Source organism: Sceloporus occidentalis, unplaced genomic scaffold, assembly GCF_023333645.1.
Source record: "Sceloporus occidentalis isolate IW3139 unplaced genomic scaffold, rSceOcc1.0.p SCAF_6, whole genome shotgun sequence".
Lineage (NCBI taxonomy): Eukaryota > Metazoa > Chordata > Lepidosauria > Squamata > Phrynosomatidae > Sceloporus > Sceloporus occidentalis.
In genome coordinates this window covers 62,047,506-62,064,798 of record NW_028316986.1, presented here as the reverse complement: position 1 = coordinate 62,064,798, position 17,293 = coordinate 62,047,506, and the positions used below count along the sequence as shown (strand labels likewise).

General features: G+C 38.7%; 1 protein-coding gene across 1 annotated transcript in view; it reads left to right on the top strand.

Moving 5' to 3' along the window:
* Positions 1 to 17,293, top strand: part of WDR64 (WD repeat domain 64) — a 92,484-nt gene that overhangs the window by 25,578 nt on the left and 49,613 nt on the right. Inside the window, exons 8-10 of the mRNA XM_089529450.1 lie at positions 1,240 to 1,374; positions 3,882 to 3,961; positions 6,341 to 6,480. Of these exons, the coding sequence (XP_089385576.1) occupies positions 1,240 to 1,374; positions 3,882 to 3,961; positions 6,341 to 6,480 (355 nt within the window). The remainder of the gene's footprint in view (positions 1 to 1,239; positions 1,375 to 3,881; positions 3,962 to 6,340; positions 6,481 to 17,293) is intronic.

The following is a 17,293-nucleotide window of genomic DNA, read 5'->3' as shown; positions in this document are numbered from 1 at the left end:
TTAAGATGGATACTCCATTCCATCCCTCCCACAATGCTTGTTCGTTTCCTCTAAAATATCACCCAGCATTCTGTGACCACTGAGCATGTTTAGTTGCTGAACTGTTTCAGGGAGTGGAGATCCCTAGGGTTTTTCCTCTCCTTTTTTTTTAAATTTTTTTTTTTAATGTGCCATTTCCCCCAGTACTCTTTCGTGTACCTGCATTTTGTCATTTTGGTGACATAAGGGTGCATACTCAGAGAATTTTGTGTGCAATTAGTACACATGGTGTATACACACACTACACCCATCCCAGTATTACAAATTTAGGATTTTTTTTTTAAAGTGTTTTGAAACAATGTGTTTTGAAACAAATATATCAATAATTAAAATTTCTAACATGTGAAATGAGATATCTCCATAGGATGATGAAATAGCCAGGAATTATCTCCAGTTAATACTATCCTACATAATCACATAAAAATAACATCTGGAACTGGAGCTTTCTTTGGGCACAACCAGGTATATAGCTTATAGTCCTCAATATAAATGGCAGCAAGAAGATGTTTAAGAGGACTGTTGTGATAGAACACCCATTTGGTTTTTCATAATAATAAGAGATCATGGGAAATCTACATCATATTTTATCACAACTAGATCTGATGCAAACATATACAAAAGTGGAGCTTTAACTGAGATACCGTATGATACTTGGAGACTGCATTAGTATTCAAATACCCACTAAGATATAACTTAAGTTCTTCCAACTCACTTGTTTGAGATACATAGGACAGTGGTACTCAAACATTTTACTGTTGGGAGACCCTCACCCCCTTTAGATCTACATGCAGATGACATGGCCCCCACTGGATGTAGTATATGATTAAAAATATTTAATTTATTTAGTGTGTATATTTTCATTCACACTAAATGTGTACGTTAATATTTTAGCATTTTAAAAGGAAATAGCATCATTGAAATTAGAACAGTTTTATGTAAGAAAATTCAATATTCAACTCAATGTATGTGTAAATTTTATACATTAAAAAAGATTGGGAAGAGGAGAAGGAGGAAGGATCAGAGTCTCCAAGTCTTGTGTATCCCCCTTGAGAAAGTTTTGCACCCTCCAGGGGTCCCACCCTACAGTTCTGATGTAGAATATTCATTGTACAGTACAGATGTTCACCAAGTGAAGGAATATTAACATTGTTTTCTGACATATGTAAATGTGTCATTTACATATTCTTTTACCATCCTCAGTATTAGACGCAAGCTGCATAATGACTGGGTTGTGAAAGTAAAATACTTTCCAGTGTTGAATTGTTTTGGATCCTGCTCCTTGGACAGTGTTCATTCTTTGGTATTGGATGACCTGAAAAGACTAGAAGACAATGCGTAAGTCATTATTGAAAATCTATTTATCATACAGATAATCAAGGGACTGCCAAAAGAATGCTAATTTACCTGTCATTTTAAAATAGAAGTTAACTGGAAATACTCAAAATTAATTAGGTAAAGGTCTTCCAGTGATTCTTCACACAACTGATTTATCTTACAAGGCACCATTTAAAGGGAACTCTGTAGCCAGCATTGCTAAATTCTTTCTCATAAGCTTTGCAGAAACTAATATTAGTATATACTGTAGGGCTACCATACAACTTCATTTGTAAAGTCTCATATGAGGATTTAACATCACCTCTATTGGCTTTGGCAGCTGGCTGACATTATCATATCCTAGCAGCAAATAGAAAGGGCACAAGCTCCACTTGCTGTTAGATGGGCAACTGGTTATTCTTTTTTTTAAAAAAGGCTCTGTGGCCTCATTCCCACTTACCAGATAATTTGGTTTCTGATCTGAATTGTTGAATCAGTTCAGCAGCAGAGCTGGTTCATGTTTGCACCAATTCATCAATTCGGATCAGGCACCAGGCAGGTCGGTAAGGAAGGCAGCCAGCCTTATCTGCCACCAGCCTTTCTTCTCTACCACCAGCCTGCCTTCCACCACTTCCTACCTCCAGATCCCGGCCTCAAGCACTCTAGCCACATCAGGGACTCCAGATCCCAGCCTGCTTTCTCTGCTAGTGGCCTGCCTTCCACCGCCTCCTACTTCCAGCTCCTGGCCTGCCTTCTCTGCCACCAGAGTGGCTGGAGCACTTGAGGCCAGGATCTGGAGGTAGGAGGCGGTGGAAGGCAGACTGGTGGCAGAGAAGGCTGGCCAAGATCTGGAGTGCCTGGTGTGGCTGGAGCACTTGAGGCTGGAATCTATGAATAGGAGGCAGTGGAAGGCAGGATGGGGGTGGAGAAGGCAGGCTGGATGTGGATTGAATCACTTTATTTTGAAATAAAGCGATTCAGCCCAAAAGGTTAAATGGGTCGAAAGCATCGTTCCCCCTTTCTGAATTGCTTCAGCAATTCAAATTAAGTGGAAAACATGCTTGTTTAAATAGGTTCATACCGAATTATGATCCAGTTTAAACCATAGTGGGAATGAGGCCTGTGATTTGGTTTATAGAGAAATCACAGGAGTTGTTGACAACATTCTCTAAAGGGTTGGACCATTGAGTATTGGCTAATCTAAGGGTGACTTGGCCTTGTGTACATGTTTAAAATACTCCTCATTCCAATAGATTAGAATGTAATCTGGCTGCAAGCACCTGGATTTTTTATTGGAGTGTGTGTAAAAAATCTCCTTAAACGCCACAGAAAAAGGCTTCACTTTTTTTACCAGAGTATCTCCTGAAATCCAGAGAAATTCACATTGTCACATACATGGCCATGGCCATCCATCTGCTTCACATGATTTTGAATGGCTGTGCATTTTCAGCTGAGGGAGGGTGAATAGTTGTGAATAGATGTGAATTGGCACAGGAAAGTGAAAATAATTAACTGAATGTGTAAAAATGTGCACTTATTTGCTTAGTATGGCAGATTACAGACCGCCCATTTGGGGTGGTCTGTACCCGCCCCTTTCCCCGGTGTATTGGGGCCTCAGCTGCTGGAACGGCAGCCACTGAGGCCCCGATCCGCCGCTTTTCAGGCTGCGGGGAAGCGGCAAAACGCCGCTTCCCCGCAGCCTGAAAAGGGGTGTCCTTGGGGCTTCAAGCCCCAAGGACATCCCGTGGCGGCGAGGAGAAGGAGAAAGGGGCTGCTTGGCCCCTTTCTCCCTTGCTTCGCTGGGCGCAGCCGTCTGAAGGCTGCATCCAGCGACGTAAAGCAGCGCCGCAAACCAAGAAGGAGCTCCGAAATGGAGCTCCTTCCTGGTCCGCGCTAAGGGCGCACTAGGCACCCTGGCACGGAGCGAGGACGTCACGTCTGCACCGCGGCCGTGATGTCCTCATGGCGGCGGCCGTCTGGAATGGCCGCTGTCATTTTTTACGCACTCCACGCATACTTTAATGGCGGTGTGTAACCCGCCTATATGTGTAGACTAGCCCTCGGATTCCTCTGTAGTGCAGCAGCAAGAAGAGAGGAGAGTACATTTGAATGATCTGTAAATTCTAGACATTTAATGAAAGCAGGAGCCATTCCTCCAACAGAATTTAAAACACTAGTTCAAAGCCTTCCACTGTAGACCTGCAGTCTTACGTTTCCTATGTATTCTGACATATAATAAATAAATAAATTAAATTAAACTTTTATTTATATCCTGCTTTTCTGTGACAAGACAATCAAAGCGGCTTACAGCACATTAAAATCCACATTTACAAATTTGTGTCCCCAATTCCCCCCCTTAAAAAAGGATTAAACAAGTTACAAATAAAACATCTGTTAAAAACACAATAAAAAATACAGCGAGGACAGAGCGGTGGGCTGATACATGATGTAGCAATGTATATGAATGCATGATTAGAGTTGTTTCTATCTTTTTAGTCTCTTAATCTAATATACTATTGTCATTCCAGAATTGTCAGAGAATTTTCTGTACCAAAAGGAATTAATGCCTTCACATATTGTGTAAAAGCCAATATCGTTGTTACTGGGGGTAAGTGAAATGTGTTCAGTTTAATAAATTAAGTCTTTGTTGTCATTTTCAAAATGTCTTGGTTACAGAAGTTATATCCGTCCTGTTTGTAATGATTCCTCTCTGTAAAAGTGTAAAAACAATATAACATATATCAAACCAAATATAGTAGTTGTGGGGGAACCCAAATCATGTTGCCAAATTACAGGTGGAGCACCAAGGCTTTGCCAAAATATATAGTCACATTCCATCATGATAATACCGAGTAATTTATTACGGCACATGGCCAGCACACATGATAATACATACTTGGACTTGTGCAGTGAACATTGCTACATGGAAGGGTACACTTTGATGGCCTCCATAATCAGAGGCCTGACCTAACCTGGCTTGAAGCAAGACTCCAAGCCAAGACATGTGATATAGGTGGAGCTGGAAGTTATTTAGGACTGAGCCACTTCTTTATGCGCCCTCTTGGATCTTCATTTTCTGGCCCACTCTCCCATCTAAGTGCAGTTTGAGCTTTGCTGATCACCTTAGGGCTGGGTAGGAATTTTTTCCCCTTTGCCTGGTTGTTTGTTGTTGTTTTTTGCCTACACCAGACTGAATTCATTGGCATAAGGTGGTGTCAGTAAATAGGTTGTCATTGGCAACTAGTGTGGGAAGAATAAGAATTTGGTGTACACTTTGGCACCTTTCCATGAAGGCTTTGGAAAACCTAAGATCTCGGAACTGTGGGGGTGTGGGGAAAGAGTGTATCCTGGGTGCTAACCAGAGGGTTGTTCTCTCTAATAAAGTCTTGGGACTTGGAGGGGCAGTGCCCTAGGTTTGCATTCTGAATAGTGACAAACCATAGGATTGGATTGCCTTCGGGACCAGGTGTTTCACCCAAGGGAAGGTTGTGAAGGTGGTCATGGGGTAACATCTGGCCTCAGGTGGACCCACATCAGGTTACTTTCCCTCTTGTTCTTTCCCAGGTTCAAGCCAGTTAAGTAGGTTTTTGGGTCAAATAAAATGATCCTTGTTCAAACCCAAAGTTTTGTGTCTGGTCTCATTATTTCATAGTTGGTTATCAACTGATTCTTCTGTGCCTGATCCTTCAGGTGTCTTCTGCTGTTTTCTTGGAACAGCAATGAGCACATTGTATGATTAACGATGCATTATTGTAAAATTAAGGTGTAGTAGTAGGGTGATTCTAGTACTGGTGTGTATTTCTGTATTTAATGATGTATATTTTAATCTTGTTTTAATGTTTTGATGTTTAATCATTTTTTAACTTTTGTATCCTGGGGATTACTAACAATATGTTTTTTCATTTGGTGTGAACTGCTTTGAAACCTATATTGGAAAAAGGCAAGATAGAAATAACAACAATCTATCTGAACTCTATCTAGTTCAGTCTGTGAGGAAAAATAAAAACGCCTAGTGTTAATATATCTAATTCACCCACTTTTAGCTCCCTGTTGATTATCAGGGAATGAAGCTATTAATATGTCTATGTAGAAGCAATGTGCTGTCATATTATGATGTTTAAAATGGAGAGTAGGAAAGGCTCTTTGTCAGTTAATGTTACCCGTCTGTAAGAACACAATCTGTAGAATTTATATTCTTTTTCTTTGTTGTGCTTATATCCACATTAGCTTTTGGGAATATCTAACTAAACTGGTGCAGTTGGGGGACTTTTGATGTCCTTTCTTATTCCTGCTATGATAGCTATATAATATACACCATTATTGTTAGCAAACTTGTGTGACTGGCATATGATTGTTGTGGCAATTATGTCACCAAGGCCACTATTATTCTTCTAACTCAAGGAGATATTCATATGATACCTTTTACTTAATAGAAGGCCTGCCTGCTTTTTGTGGGGAGTGACTCCTTTCTTCTTGTATTCTATCCTCTTTGTAATGACTGCAGAAGTCACAAGGTTTTGAGTAATTGTACTCTGTTTTTGACCCCAATGCAATGTCAGCTTTTTAGCACCATAGTCTATCGATCTTGTATTGAAGAAATGGTCACAGCATCTAGACACAGGCAATGGATGAATATATAGCTTGCTTAAAGTAAAATTTTATTACTTTTAGTTATGAAAGGGGATGGGGGGGTTACATTATTCTTTCAAGATGGCAATTTCTTTGGCATTTCAATAGACTGATTTAAGCAGGTTGATGTCTGTTACTCCTTTAGGAAGGATTAGGTGAGGGACTCTCATTTAAGACTCCTTTTTTCACACTCAAATAGATGAATGGGAGGGAGGGTAGGTCTGCAAAATAGTAGCACTGCAATATTAGGCAGCCCAAGTATTGCCTTCTAAAATTTGGTTTATTTCACAATTGTCTAGTTGTTAATGTTCTACAAACACAATAGCAGAGTGAATCACAAGTTAATTTCTTTCCATAGGAGATGATAAAATTCTTCGTTTGTGGCATCCCAACATCAACACCAAGCCAGTGGGGAAGCTGATGGGACATTTATTTAGCATTACAGAGATTGTCACCAATGAAAAAGATCAACACATCATTAGCCTCTCTACTGCAAAGGTAAACTAAGGGTTTTTTTTTTTAAATGGAAACATGTGTGATGTCACAGTACATGTCACAAAACTGTATTTTCTATTATAAATTTTATTAAGCAAACTTAACTTTTGTTCACTGCTTACAAAGATGAAAAGGATAGAAAATAATGCATCCTGTTTCCCATCCATTGAAAATCAAATTTCAGATTTGGTATGCTCTGAGAACTTGATGGAAGAATTTTGGCCTTCTACACCCCAAAGCCCAAATCAGCATATCTGATGAGTAAGAAACGTCTGGGAGTTGAAGTCCAAAATATTCAAAGAGCCAAGATTTCTCCAGTCATAAGAATATTTTCCTAGTCTCTGTAGAATAATAATAATAATAATAATAATACTGTTTATTTATAGCCCGCTTTTCCAAAAAGAGATCAAAGCGGGTTACAACAAGGGTACAAAACATCATACAATTTACAACTGTATCAACATCATATGCTGATATGCTGTAGGTTACTAAGAAGCGGCATACAGGGTTGCTTTTTCTCTACTCTCAGCAGCTGATGAAAATCCTCTGGAGAGGAGGCAGCTCTGCAATGCATTAGCTCAAGGCTTCTCTTGATAATTCCTTGGAATATTTCTTCATTTTTTTTAAAAAAAACATGTCAACTCTATGATGGGAAAAAGTAAAGAATTGCTTGGGAGAACTTGGGTAAAATACAGTGACCCTTCCCATACATGGGAGATCCATTCCAGACTCTCCCCCACCCAATGTAAAGAGAAAAACATGTATGCTCAAGCCCCATTTAAAACAATAGGTGCGTGCTACGTGCACAGCAGGTCATAACATGCTATTGTTTTAAATAGGGCTTGCCTTATGCATAAGGTTAAAGCCATGTATGGTGCGGGCGTACTGTACATACAAATAGGTCTTTTAATAAATAGTTCTTTTAATGATAAATGATATCTAGAAGCATATATCCTAAAGTAAAATCGTGTGAAAATATATCCATTTGGGTGTTTCAACTGAAATGTAGCATTATAGAATGGTAAATCAACACATACTTAAGTTCTGTTGTTTCAGAAAACCTAGGGCTTGACTACACTGAGGAAAAATGTTGAAATCACCTGGAAGGCTTTTGACATATGGCTGCTTCTGAGAAGATGCTTTGTATTTTGGCCCTTAACCCAACTTTGCTTTGAACTAAGTAAAGTCAAGGAAAAGCTCCATGTTCTCCAGAAACCAGAGTGACTTCAGGTTCTTTTGGCATGTGAACAGCTGGCATGTGGAACACCTATCAAACAAACAAACAAGTTTATTGAATAGTCCAAGGGCCATTTCAAAATACTCAAAACATAATAGCTTACTTGCTAATTAGCTTACTTGCTGTTCACCGCTATGATCTTTGGAATAGCGGTATATAAATAAAACAAATTATTATTATTATTATTAGTAGTAGTAGTAGTAGTAGTAGTAGTAATACATAGTATACATAGTAATACAAGCAATGCCACACACATATATGTAAAATGTTAATATAGTGCACTAAGTGCAATAAACCACAATATATATACATATGAATAGCCTAAACATGCACAGCTTATATACAGACTACACAAATCTAAAAATATACAATATGTACTGAAAAATATACAGATAGACAGGTAAGAATAAAAGTGTTTACATAATCGAACAGTAATGTGTAAAATAGTTACCATGGGAAGTAAAATAGAATTAAAATGGGAGGTAGAAATAACATTAAACATCCGTCATCATATGTCAAATCTCTTCATCACCCTTACAGTTAACACCAATCATCCCCACATATCTAGATCTCGACAGTGATGCTTTATGAAGGAACTGAGCTGTGGCAATAGATATTTTTGAATCTTGTCCACTCATAAAGTATGATATTCTGATATGAGTATCCCAGAATATTGTTCATTTAATATAGGGATCAAGGTTTTGGTCACATGCCAAAAGAAGTTATCTAAAAATACAGATCCCAAAACATCTCAGAGAGGCATTCACCCGAGCTAGGTTCGACCAACGTGATACCATGGTAAGACATGGGAGATTCCAGGGTATCCCTTATAATGAACGAACTTGTATTTGTGGTGACAATGAAATTGAGGATCTAGCACACATTTTGTTTAGATGTAACCTGTACCAACAGGAAAGGGACCAGGGAAGTCTCACCGGCAGTCTAGAGGCCCCAATCCGGTGTTTTTCGGGACCATGTAGATGGGAGGCTGGCATGATGCCGACACAGTCCCATACTAGGGTTAGGGAGTGTATGGATGGTGCGCGTTCCCTAACCCTAATATTGGAGCGAGTACACCACTTTATGGTGGTCTGTACCACGCCTGTATAAGGCATGTACAGCAAAGAGAGATCCACTACCACATTCCTGTAGCAACCTTTCCCAACTTGGCACTCTCCATTATTATTATTATTATTATTATTATTATTATTATTATTATTGCACTGTAGATTTGCACAGCGCTGTACATAAAACAATAAATATATAAGCGTAAGCCTGCCTATGTGTGGCACTACAGCTATCAGTATCACTGGCCAGCAGGACTTTGGACTGCTGGGTTGGAGTTATAGCAATGGTACTCCAACACAACTGAAGCAGGTCATATAAGAATAAATAATTATTTAAACAATTATTTATTATACTCAAATAAATTTCTTGCCATGTCTGGAGTGGTATCAGCATTGCCATCCCTATATTCTGATCTGGCTCACATTGCCTGAATTGGTTCTTTGCAAGCCCATTGTTTATTGGTTGTATTATTTATTTTTATCAAGAACAAAACAAAGACCCTTGGGAAACTTTTACACAGACTAAAGAAGATTAGTTAGTTTGTGATGATGCAAGCACAATGCTGAAGTGGGAAACAGTGTTCCAAGATGTGCTTCCTTGGTTACATTTCATTCATTGCTCACTGTGGCTCTCTTCTCCTGTGGTGGAAAAACAGTAGCATTCCTTGTCAGCTTATTACTGTGAATTAATCTGCAGTGATGAAGCTGATAGAAATGAAATAAATTAATTTGATTAATTTCAAGTTTGACATTGAATCAACTAGGGAAAATGGGAAGTGAGTCATGATTAAAAGAACTATTGTAAGTGTGATGAGAATGAACACAGGCCTTGCGAGATTTTTGTACTTTTATGCTTTGAACAACATGTTCTTTAGTCTCTTCCTTTAAAAAAGAAGTTTTCATTGTGGTATCAGAGAACTATGCCTCAAGAAGCACCAGCTAAACCCTCCTTGGGTGTGCAGAATTCTTTGGGTACTGGACATAATTTTCAAAAGATGTGTCAGAGTAACATATTTTGTTATTTTAATGTTAGATTTCCTATTGATTTTCTGTGTCTAATTTATTGACCTTCATCATTGTGAACTCAGTGGGGGCTACTTTTGAGTAAAATGGCCTTTTGGGTTGTGCTGCATATTCTGCTGAAAGCAACAGTATTTAAGTGGTTTGTTCTATTGAATTCAGTGGGCTACAACATGATGCATTCTTACTTTGAAGTAACTCCCATTGAACAATATGGAATGTATTTTAGGTAAATATATAGGATCTGGTTAGTTAATTATTTTAATATAGGATCTGCTTACATTGTGATTAGCTTTAGTTAGATTTTGGTTAAGAGTGTCTTCCCCATCCCAAAATTGTACAAATAATAGTAATAATAATAATAATAATAATTTTTATTTGTATTTCTCACTTCTGCAAAGATCAAAGCAGGATTACGTCATATTAAAAATACAGTACAATACAAATATAAACTACAAAATACTAACACTGAATTAAACATTCCTATTAGTTTCTTACAATATATAAGCAACTGTAGTCCTATAAGCCACTAACCCCACGACAGGATACAAATGTTGAGGGACCCTCTGGAGTAGCTAGAGATTCAGTGAAAGAGTTTCAATGAAAACTGGCAAAGCCCCTCTAAAAGTGCAGTTAACCTCTAGGCACAGACAAGGCAATCTTTGTAGTTGGCTGGCCTTTTCCACATTAAAATCCCATTGCCCATTCATAAGTAATAATTACCTTTCTTCCAGAAGTACAGTTGGCCCTCCATTTTCATGGGGAATCCATTTCAGACCCCATAAGCTTGAATGGGATGCGTTCCCCATGCACGCAGCCTGGGTGCGTGTGCCACTAAAAACAGCAGAGGTTGCCCCTCCATGGATATTCAAGGTCATGGATCTCAGATCCGCGAGCTAGGAGGGGCAACTGTATTGCTTTGTATCACGGCATGTAATCCATTCCATACTAGTTGATTAGCTTTTTACTCTAGCTGCTGTGTTAATGCAGACTATTAGTTCACAAGTGTATTGGCTGGCTGTCATTGCTCTAGTTTATGGGTGGGAAACATCTTGGTGGTGGGGGGCACATTGCTTCAACCCAACAAAGTGGCCACTGTGAAGGTTGCCACCACTGCTGTAGTTGGTGCTGAAATCACTATGGCGGCTGTTTATCGTGCCTCGGGTTATCATGCCAGAGTACCCTCCTGCACTGCAGAGCTTTGAAGAGCTTCTTTTCCATAATGGGAGATGAAAAAGACAGGGGTTGCACCACACCCAGATGTTTGTGGTTTGGATCTGGTGGTAGTAGTGGCGTAGTGGCAATTTAGTGTCCATTAGATGAGATCTAAATTCTCTCTCTCTAGCAGGTAATGAGTTTTTACCCTTTTTTCTGTGTGAAAGCCCTTTATGTATTGAAGTATCTGCCCTCAGTCATACCTTCTCCAGACTAAATTATACCAGGTTTCTTCAACAGTTCTTCCTAACCTTCATGCATAGTATTCACCAAAAAGCCAAGATAGAAATGTGATAAAAAAAGAAGAAAACTGCATCTGGCAAAATCTATGTGGACTTTTATTAATTAGTGTGTTATTCTCAGCAGGAAATAATCTTTAAATATTACTAATAGACACAATAAATAGAACAGAAAAAGAGTCTGGCCTTTGAAGACTAGAACCAAGATTTATTTTCAAGAACTCAGCTTCATTTGGTTTCTTCTTGTTTGATTGGATTCCAACCAAGTGACCTTTTCCCACATCATCCAGCTCTATTCATTAAAGTGCCATTTTACATTAGATAGATGCCTCTCCCAGTGCATTGTACGCGGCATCCTACTAGTACCTGCAGAGAGTTTCTTTGTAGAGAGCAAGCAGCTGAATGCTGGGAATTTAAATAGAAAGCTGTGCAGCCTGTCTGTGAATACAGATCTCTCTTGGTTAATATAGAATATCAGATTTTCTCCTTCCTCCAGCTTTTCAGGAGGAAGAGTGACATATATTTTAGAGCGAAAATACATCAGGTCCCACTAACTACTAGGCTATGGATTAAAAGAACAAGTGCATCTAATTAGATGTTGCATGAACACAACCTGGAGCAGGCAATATCTTCTCATTTTTACAACCATAATTAAAAATATTCCCTCCATATATGTTTGAATGCAAACAGGGCAGCACGAGCCACTCTAAAGTTGTCTGTTTTAGTTTTAATCCTATTAATCTGAGGTTTAACATGGTCAGCAATGGAACATGCTAAATCACATGTAATGATTTAGACTAGGACCCCGAGGACCAGGATTCAAATCCCCTCTCAGTTATGGAAACTCACTGGGTCACACTCTATCACACATAGAGGAAGGCAATCACAAACTACCTCTGAACCAATTTTGCCTAGAAAACCTCATGATAAGCACACCTTAAGGTCACTATAAGTTGGAAACAACAACAACAACACATTGATTTGAGGGTGAGATATTTACTGCACAAACCTGTAATTATCTAATTAGCCTTGTTGTGGTCAGTAGGGCTAAGTATTCAAAGATATAGCTGTGTTAGTCTGTAGAATCAGTATGATATCTTGTAGCACCTTTGAGACTAACTGAAATAAACAAATTGGCAGCATGAGCCTTCATAAACTTCAGATTGAAGTCTACAAAAGCTCATGCTTCCAATTTCTTTCTTTCACTTAGTCTCAAAGGTGCTACAAGTCTCTCTACATACTCAATAGGGCTTAATTGCAGCTAAGTGTGTATAGGATTACAATTAGGTTTTTACTTGAGTATTTCTTTAACAATAGGACTTTTAAAATAATAAGCCTTAAAAATACTAAACATTACAAAGTTCATGTTTTAAATTAATAGAATCATAGAGTTGGAAGAGAGATCAAGGGCCATCCAGTCCAACCCCCTGCCATGCAGGAACTCTCAATCAAAACTTACCAGACAGATGGCCATCCAGCCTCTGTTTAAAGACCTCCAAGAAAAGAGATTCCAACACATTCTGAGGGAATGTGTTCCACTATCGAACAGCTCTTACTATCAAGAAGTTCCTCCTAATGTTGAGGTGGACTCTCTTTTCCTGTAGCTTGCATCCATTGTTCTGGGTCCTGTTCTCTGGAGCAGTAGAAAACAAGTTTGCTCCCTCCTCTATATGACATCCTTTCAAATAATTAAACAGGGCTATCATATCACCTTTTAACCTTCTCTTCTCCAAGCTAAACATCGCCAGCTCCCTAAGTCATTCCTCATAGGGCATGGTTTCCAGCCCTTTCACCATTTTAGTCTCCCTCCTTTGGACACGCTCCAGTTTCTCAACATCCTTTTTGAATTATGGTGCCCAGAACTGGACACAATATTCCAGGTGGGTCCTGAGCAAAGCAGAATAGAGTGGCACTATTACTTCCCTTGATCTAGATACTATACTTTATTAATGCCTCCTAAAATGATATTGGCCTTTCTAACTGCCGCCTCGCACTGTTGATTCATGTTCAACTTGTGGTCTAATTGGATTCCTAGATCCCTTTCACATGTAGTCTTGTTCAGCCAGGTGTCCCCCATCTTATATCTATGCATTTCATGTTTCCACCCTAAGTGCAGTATCTTACATTTCTCCGTGCTGAATTTCATTTTGTTAGCTTTGTCCCAGCTTTCTAGTCTATTCAGATCATTTTGAATTTTGATCCTGTCATCTGTGGTATTAGCTACTCCTCCTAATTTGGTGTCATCTGCAAATTTGATAAGCATGCCCCCAATTCTGTCCTCCAAGTCATTGATAAAGATGTTGAATAGCACTGGGTCCAGGACAGAGCTCTGTGGGACCCCACTGGTCACTTCCCTCTAGGATGAAAAGGTGCCATTGTTGAGCACCATTTGGGTTTGACTGGTCAACCAATTACAAATCCACCTAATGCTTTCCTTGTCTAGACCACATCTTACAAGCTTCTTTGCAAGAATGTCATGGGGAACCTAGTCAAAGGCCTTCCTGAAATCAAGGTATGCAATATCCACAGCATTCCCTTCATCTACCAAGATGGTAATTGTATCAAAAAAAGAGATCAGATGAGTCTGGCATGACTTGTTTCCCAGAAACCCGTGTTGACTTTTTGTGATTATGGAATTGCTTTCTAGATGTTCACAGACTCTCTGTTTAATAATCTTCTCTAGAATCTTTCCTGGTATTGATGTCAGACTAACTGGATGATAATTGTTGGGATCCTCCTTTTTCCCCTTTTTGAAGATGGGGACAACGTTTGCCCTCCTCCAGTCTGCTGGGACTTCTCCTGTTCTCCAGGAGTTCTCAAAGATTTGCTAGTTCTTTTAATACCCTTGCATACAAATTATGTTCGTCTCTTAGCCATCAAAGAAATTCACAGTTTTTTACAAGTTTTTCCCCATTAAGATACAGTTATGATCCAGGCCTCCTAAACTTTAAGTAACATTTTTCTATCTGAGGTGTAGTTTAGGCAAAACACAGCATTTACTAGAGCCCCCACAGTATTAAAAGTTGCATATTGATCTCCCTCCCCTTTTCTTCCTTTTTATACAGTATTGAAACAGGCAAAAGGGACATCCAGACTTATTGATAAGTCCCAGATTTTGTTCCTGTTCTTTTTTATTTTATATTGGGTTCAAATAAACTGACCTGGGAAGCTGGTATAAAAAGGTTCTGGTAGTATATTCTGGGATAAACAAAATGTATATGGAGCTCCAAAATAAAATTGGATGGAACAGGAACAAAATTTGGAATGCCTAATATACATGCATGCTGTAGAAGTCTTGGTGAAGTCTTCTTATATCCATTGGCTATTTCTTTGGAAACTGCTTTAATTATTAAGACTCACCCGAGTCCAGGGAAATGTCCAATTAACAATTTGTAAGCCGCTCTGAAGAGCATGGTATAAATAAATAAATAAATAAATAAATAAATATTATTACTACTAGTCATATTGTGGGCTTGGTTTTTACTCGGATTGCAGGTAGGGAAAGAAGAGAACTCCAACCCTAGTAAAAACTGGGCTTCCTTGTCCTGGCCTCCCAATTACTTTAAAAAGAGAGCATACATATTTTTTAATTTCATTCTTAAGATAATACCTGGTATGATCTCTTCTAAACCAATTATGTTTTCAAGCAACTTTACATACCAAAACTGAGGGATGTTCAAACCTAGATTTGTTCAAGGTTCAATCTCTGTGCCTTCTCTTCTTCTCTTTCCAAGCTAGAGTTGCATAGGTAGGGATGAAAGACTCTAGAAGGTATTTAAATAATGTCAAGCAGTGCTATGAATTATTTTCCTAGTCCCTGAAGACTCTTATACACAGTGGTATCTACTCCTTACTTAACATGCATAAGATGGTACTCTAAATTAATGTAAAATGGTTCAGCAGCAAATCTAGACATCAGATTGCTATGTACAAAATGTCACCCATTCATTAAATATCAGATACCCGATTTCAATCCTGGTGTCATGAAGTTTGCCATGTGAGATGACTTCATGTGTCTAGAAAGCTTCATTGAGCTGGCTAATCCCTGCCTGAGAGACTTCATATTGTTAATCCTCATTCTAAATCTTTGGAAGTCAGTGTTGTTGTTTCAGATGCATTCATAGAGCATTTGCTGTATCACTCCTGAAAACAAAAAGAGAAAGAGTACAGCTGGGCTGTGAGAACATTTATATCAAATTGTTAGTTTAAACAAAGCAAAAGAACCCCCATAATCCTTGATTATATTTGGAATGGATAGTATAGTGAGATTCCAATCATGGTAATTGGAATAAAGACATTGGGGATATTATCCATGTGTGTTTCAGTGCTTTCATAGAGATATAACTGAGGAGGTGGTGGATTCTTGTCCTTCCATGTAGGCTGTGAGACAGGCAAACTTCTTCGGCCTCTCCTAATTTATGCCATCTTGACCATACTCTGATGTTGCTTGGCCACATTTGTCCTGGTTTTTATCTGTTAAATGTTGGAGGGTTTGCCCACAAGTGACAACCAATAAGTTGCCTAGAAAGTCTTTTGCACTGTAATGTTTTTTAAGCCATAATTATCCCCAGGTCTGTTAAAAGTAAACATAGGAAGAAATCTTTCTTTATCTTCTGTCCAGGATGTTACATGTAGCTTAAGCACTCTCCCAGCAAGCATGCTGAATAATATGTGTAGCTACATGGTACAGTCATCAGTCAGTCTAGAATAGCACTCATCATGTTAATACCCTCCTCATCTTCCAGTTTAACACTAATAACTTCTAAATATTTGAAGTAAATGTGTTGAAGTTTTTTGGATGTACTTTGTGCCTAACCTCCTGCAAACATGCATATGGGCATTGTTTGATACACAGTGATAGCACTAGGTCTTCCAGCAAAGCTCGCAGAATCTGTGTTCAAGTTACTCATGTTTGAAACTGTTGCTTATGTAATTATTATAGCTCCTGGCCACAGAGTGAGGAAAGAATCCACAGTGGAAGGTAGAACTGTTTATTCATGTTGTTTCCCACAGACATTTCAGAATTTAACTTACGCAATAGACTCTCTCTTCTGAACTACAGAGGAAATATATCTCAACTAGCAATCACAAAGTGTTATCTACATATTTATGTATTTATTTCAAGTATTTATACTCCACTCTTCATCCACAAAGGCTCTCAGAGCAGCTTAAAGTTTGTTAACTTGACAGCTCCCTTCCCGCAGGCTTACAATCTAAAAAGACATGACACAAAAGGAGAAAGGAATGACACTGGGGAAAAGGATCAAGTCCAGCAGATATTGCTGTTCTTCTCTTCCTCCAAGACCAGGACAGTGACAGTAGGAAGGGAGGCGGGAGGCTCCTCCATCTGCCCTTGGGGCTAGGCATAATGGAGCCATACCTGCCTCTTCTTCTCTCCCTCTGAGTGGTAACAGTTAAGATAGACAGAGGGCCTTTCATCTGCTTCTGAGTCTAGGTATGATGAATGATTTCTGAATGATTCGTGGTAAGAAGAACAATCATGCTTTGAACACAATATAAGAACAAATTTTCTTGTTGTGATAACAGTAATTTCATGAATGGAATCTTTGGATTTAAAAAAGTTATCCCTATGGGATTTTTTAAAATATCTCTACACATAAAAAGTTAATGAATAGCTCTATATTAGCAAGACTAGGATGAAACCTTTAGACTCATTGTCTGAGTTCCAATACTAGAAAATGTTTGAAATGCAAAACAGCCATGGTTCATAAGAAAAGCAAAAATCAGAGCTGAGCAATATGTTGGTGGTCCTGATAAAATGTATTATTCTGTAATGTAAACCTGCCTTGTGTATCCTGCATAGGTTCTGATTTTTAAAATGGCTGAATAAAAGGTTTAAGTCTGCTTTTTTATACTTATTTATTAAGGAATAAGCTTATGTCCCTGTGCCCACTTACTTGGAAATAAGCACCATGAAAGACATTGTGTCTAATGTACGCCTGAGCTGGCATGCATAGGAATAGTAGGATGCATCTCATTAAAATGAGTGGGTCTCATTTCTAAATAATAATAATAAT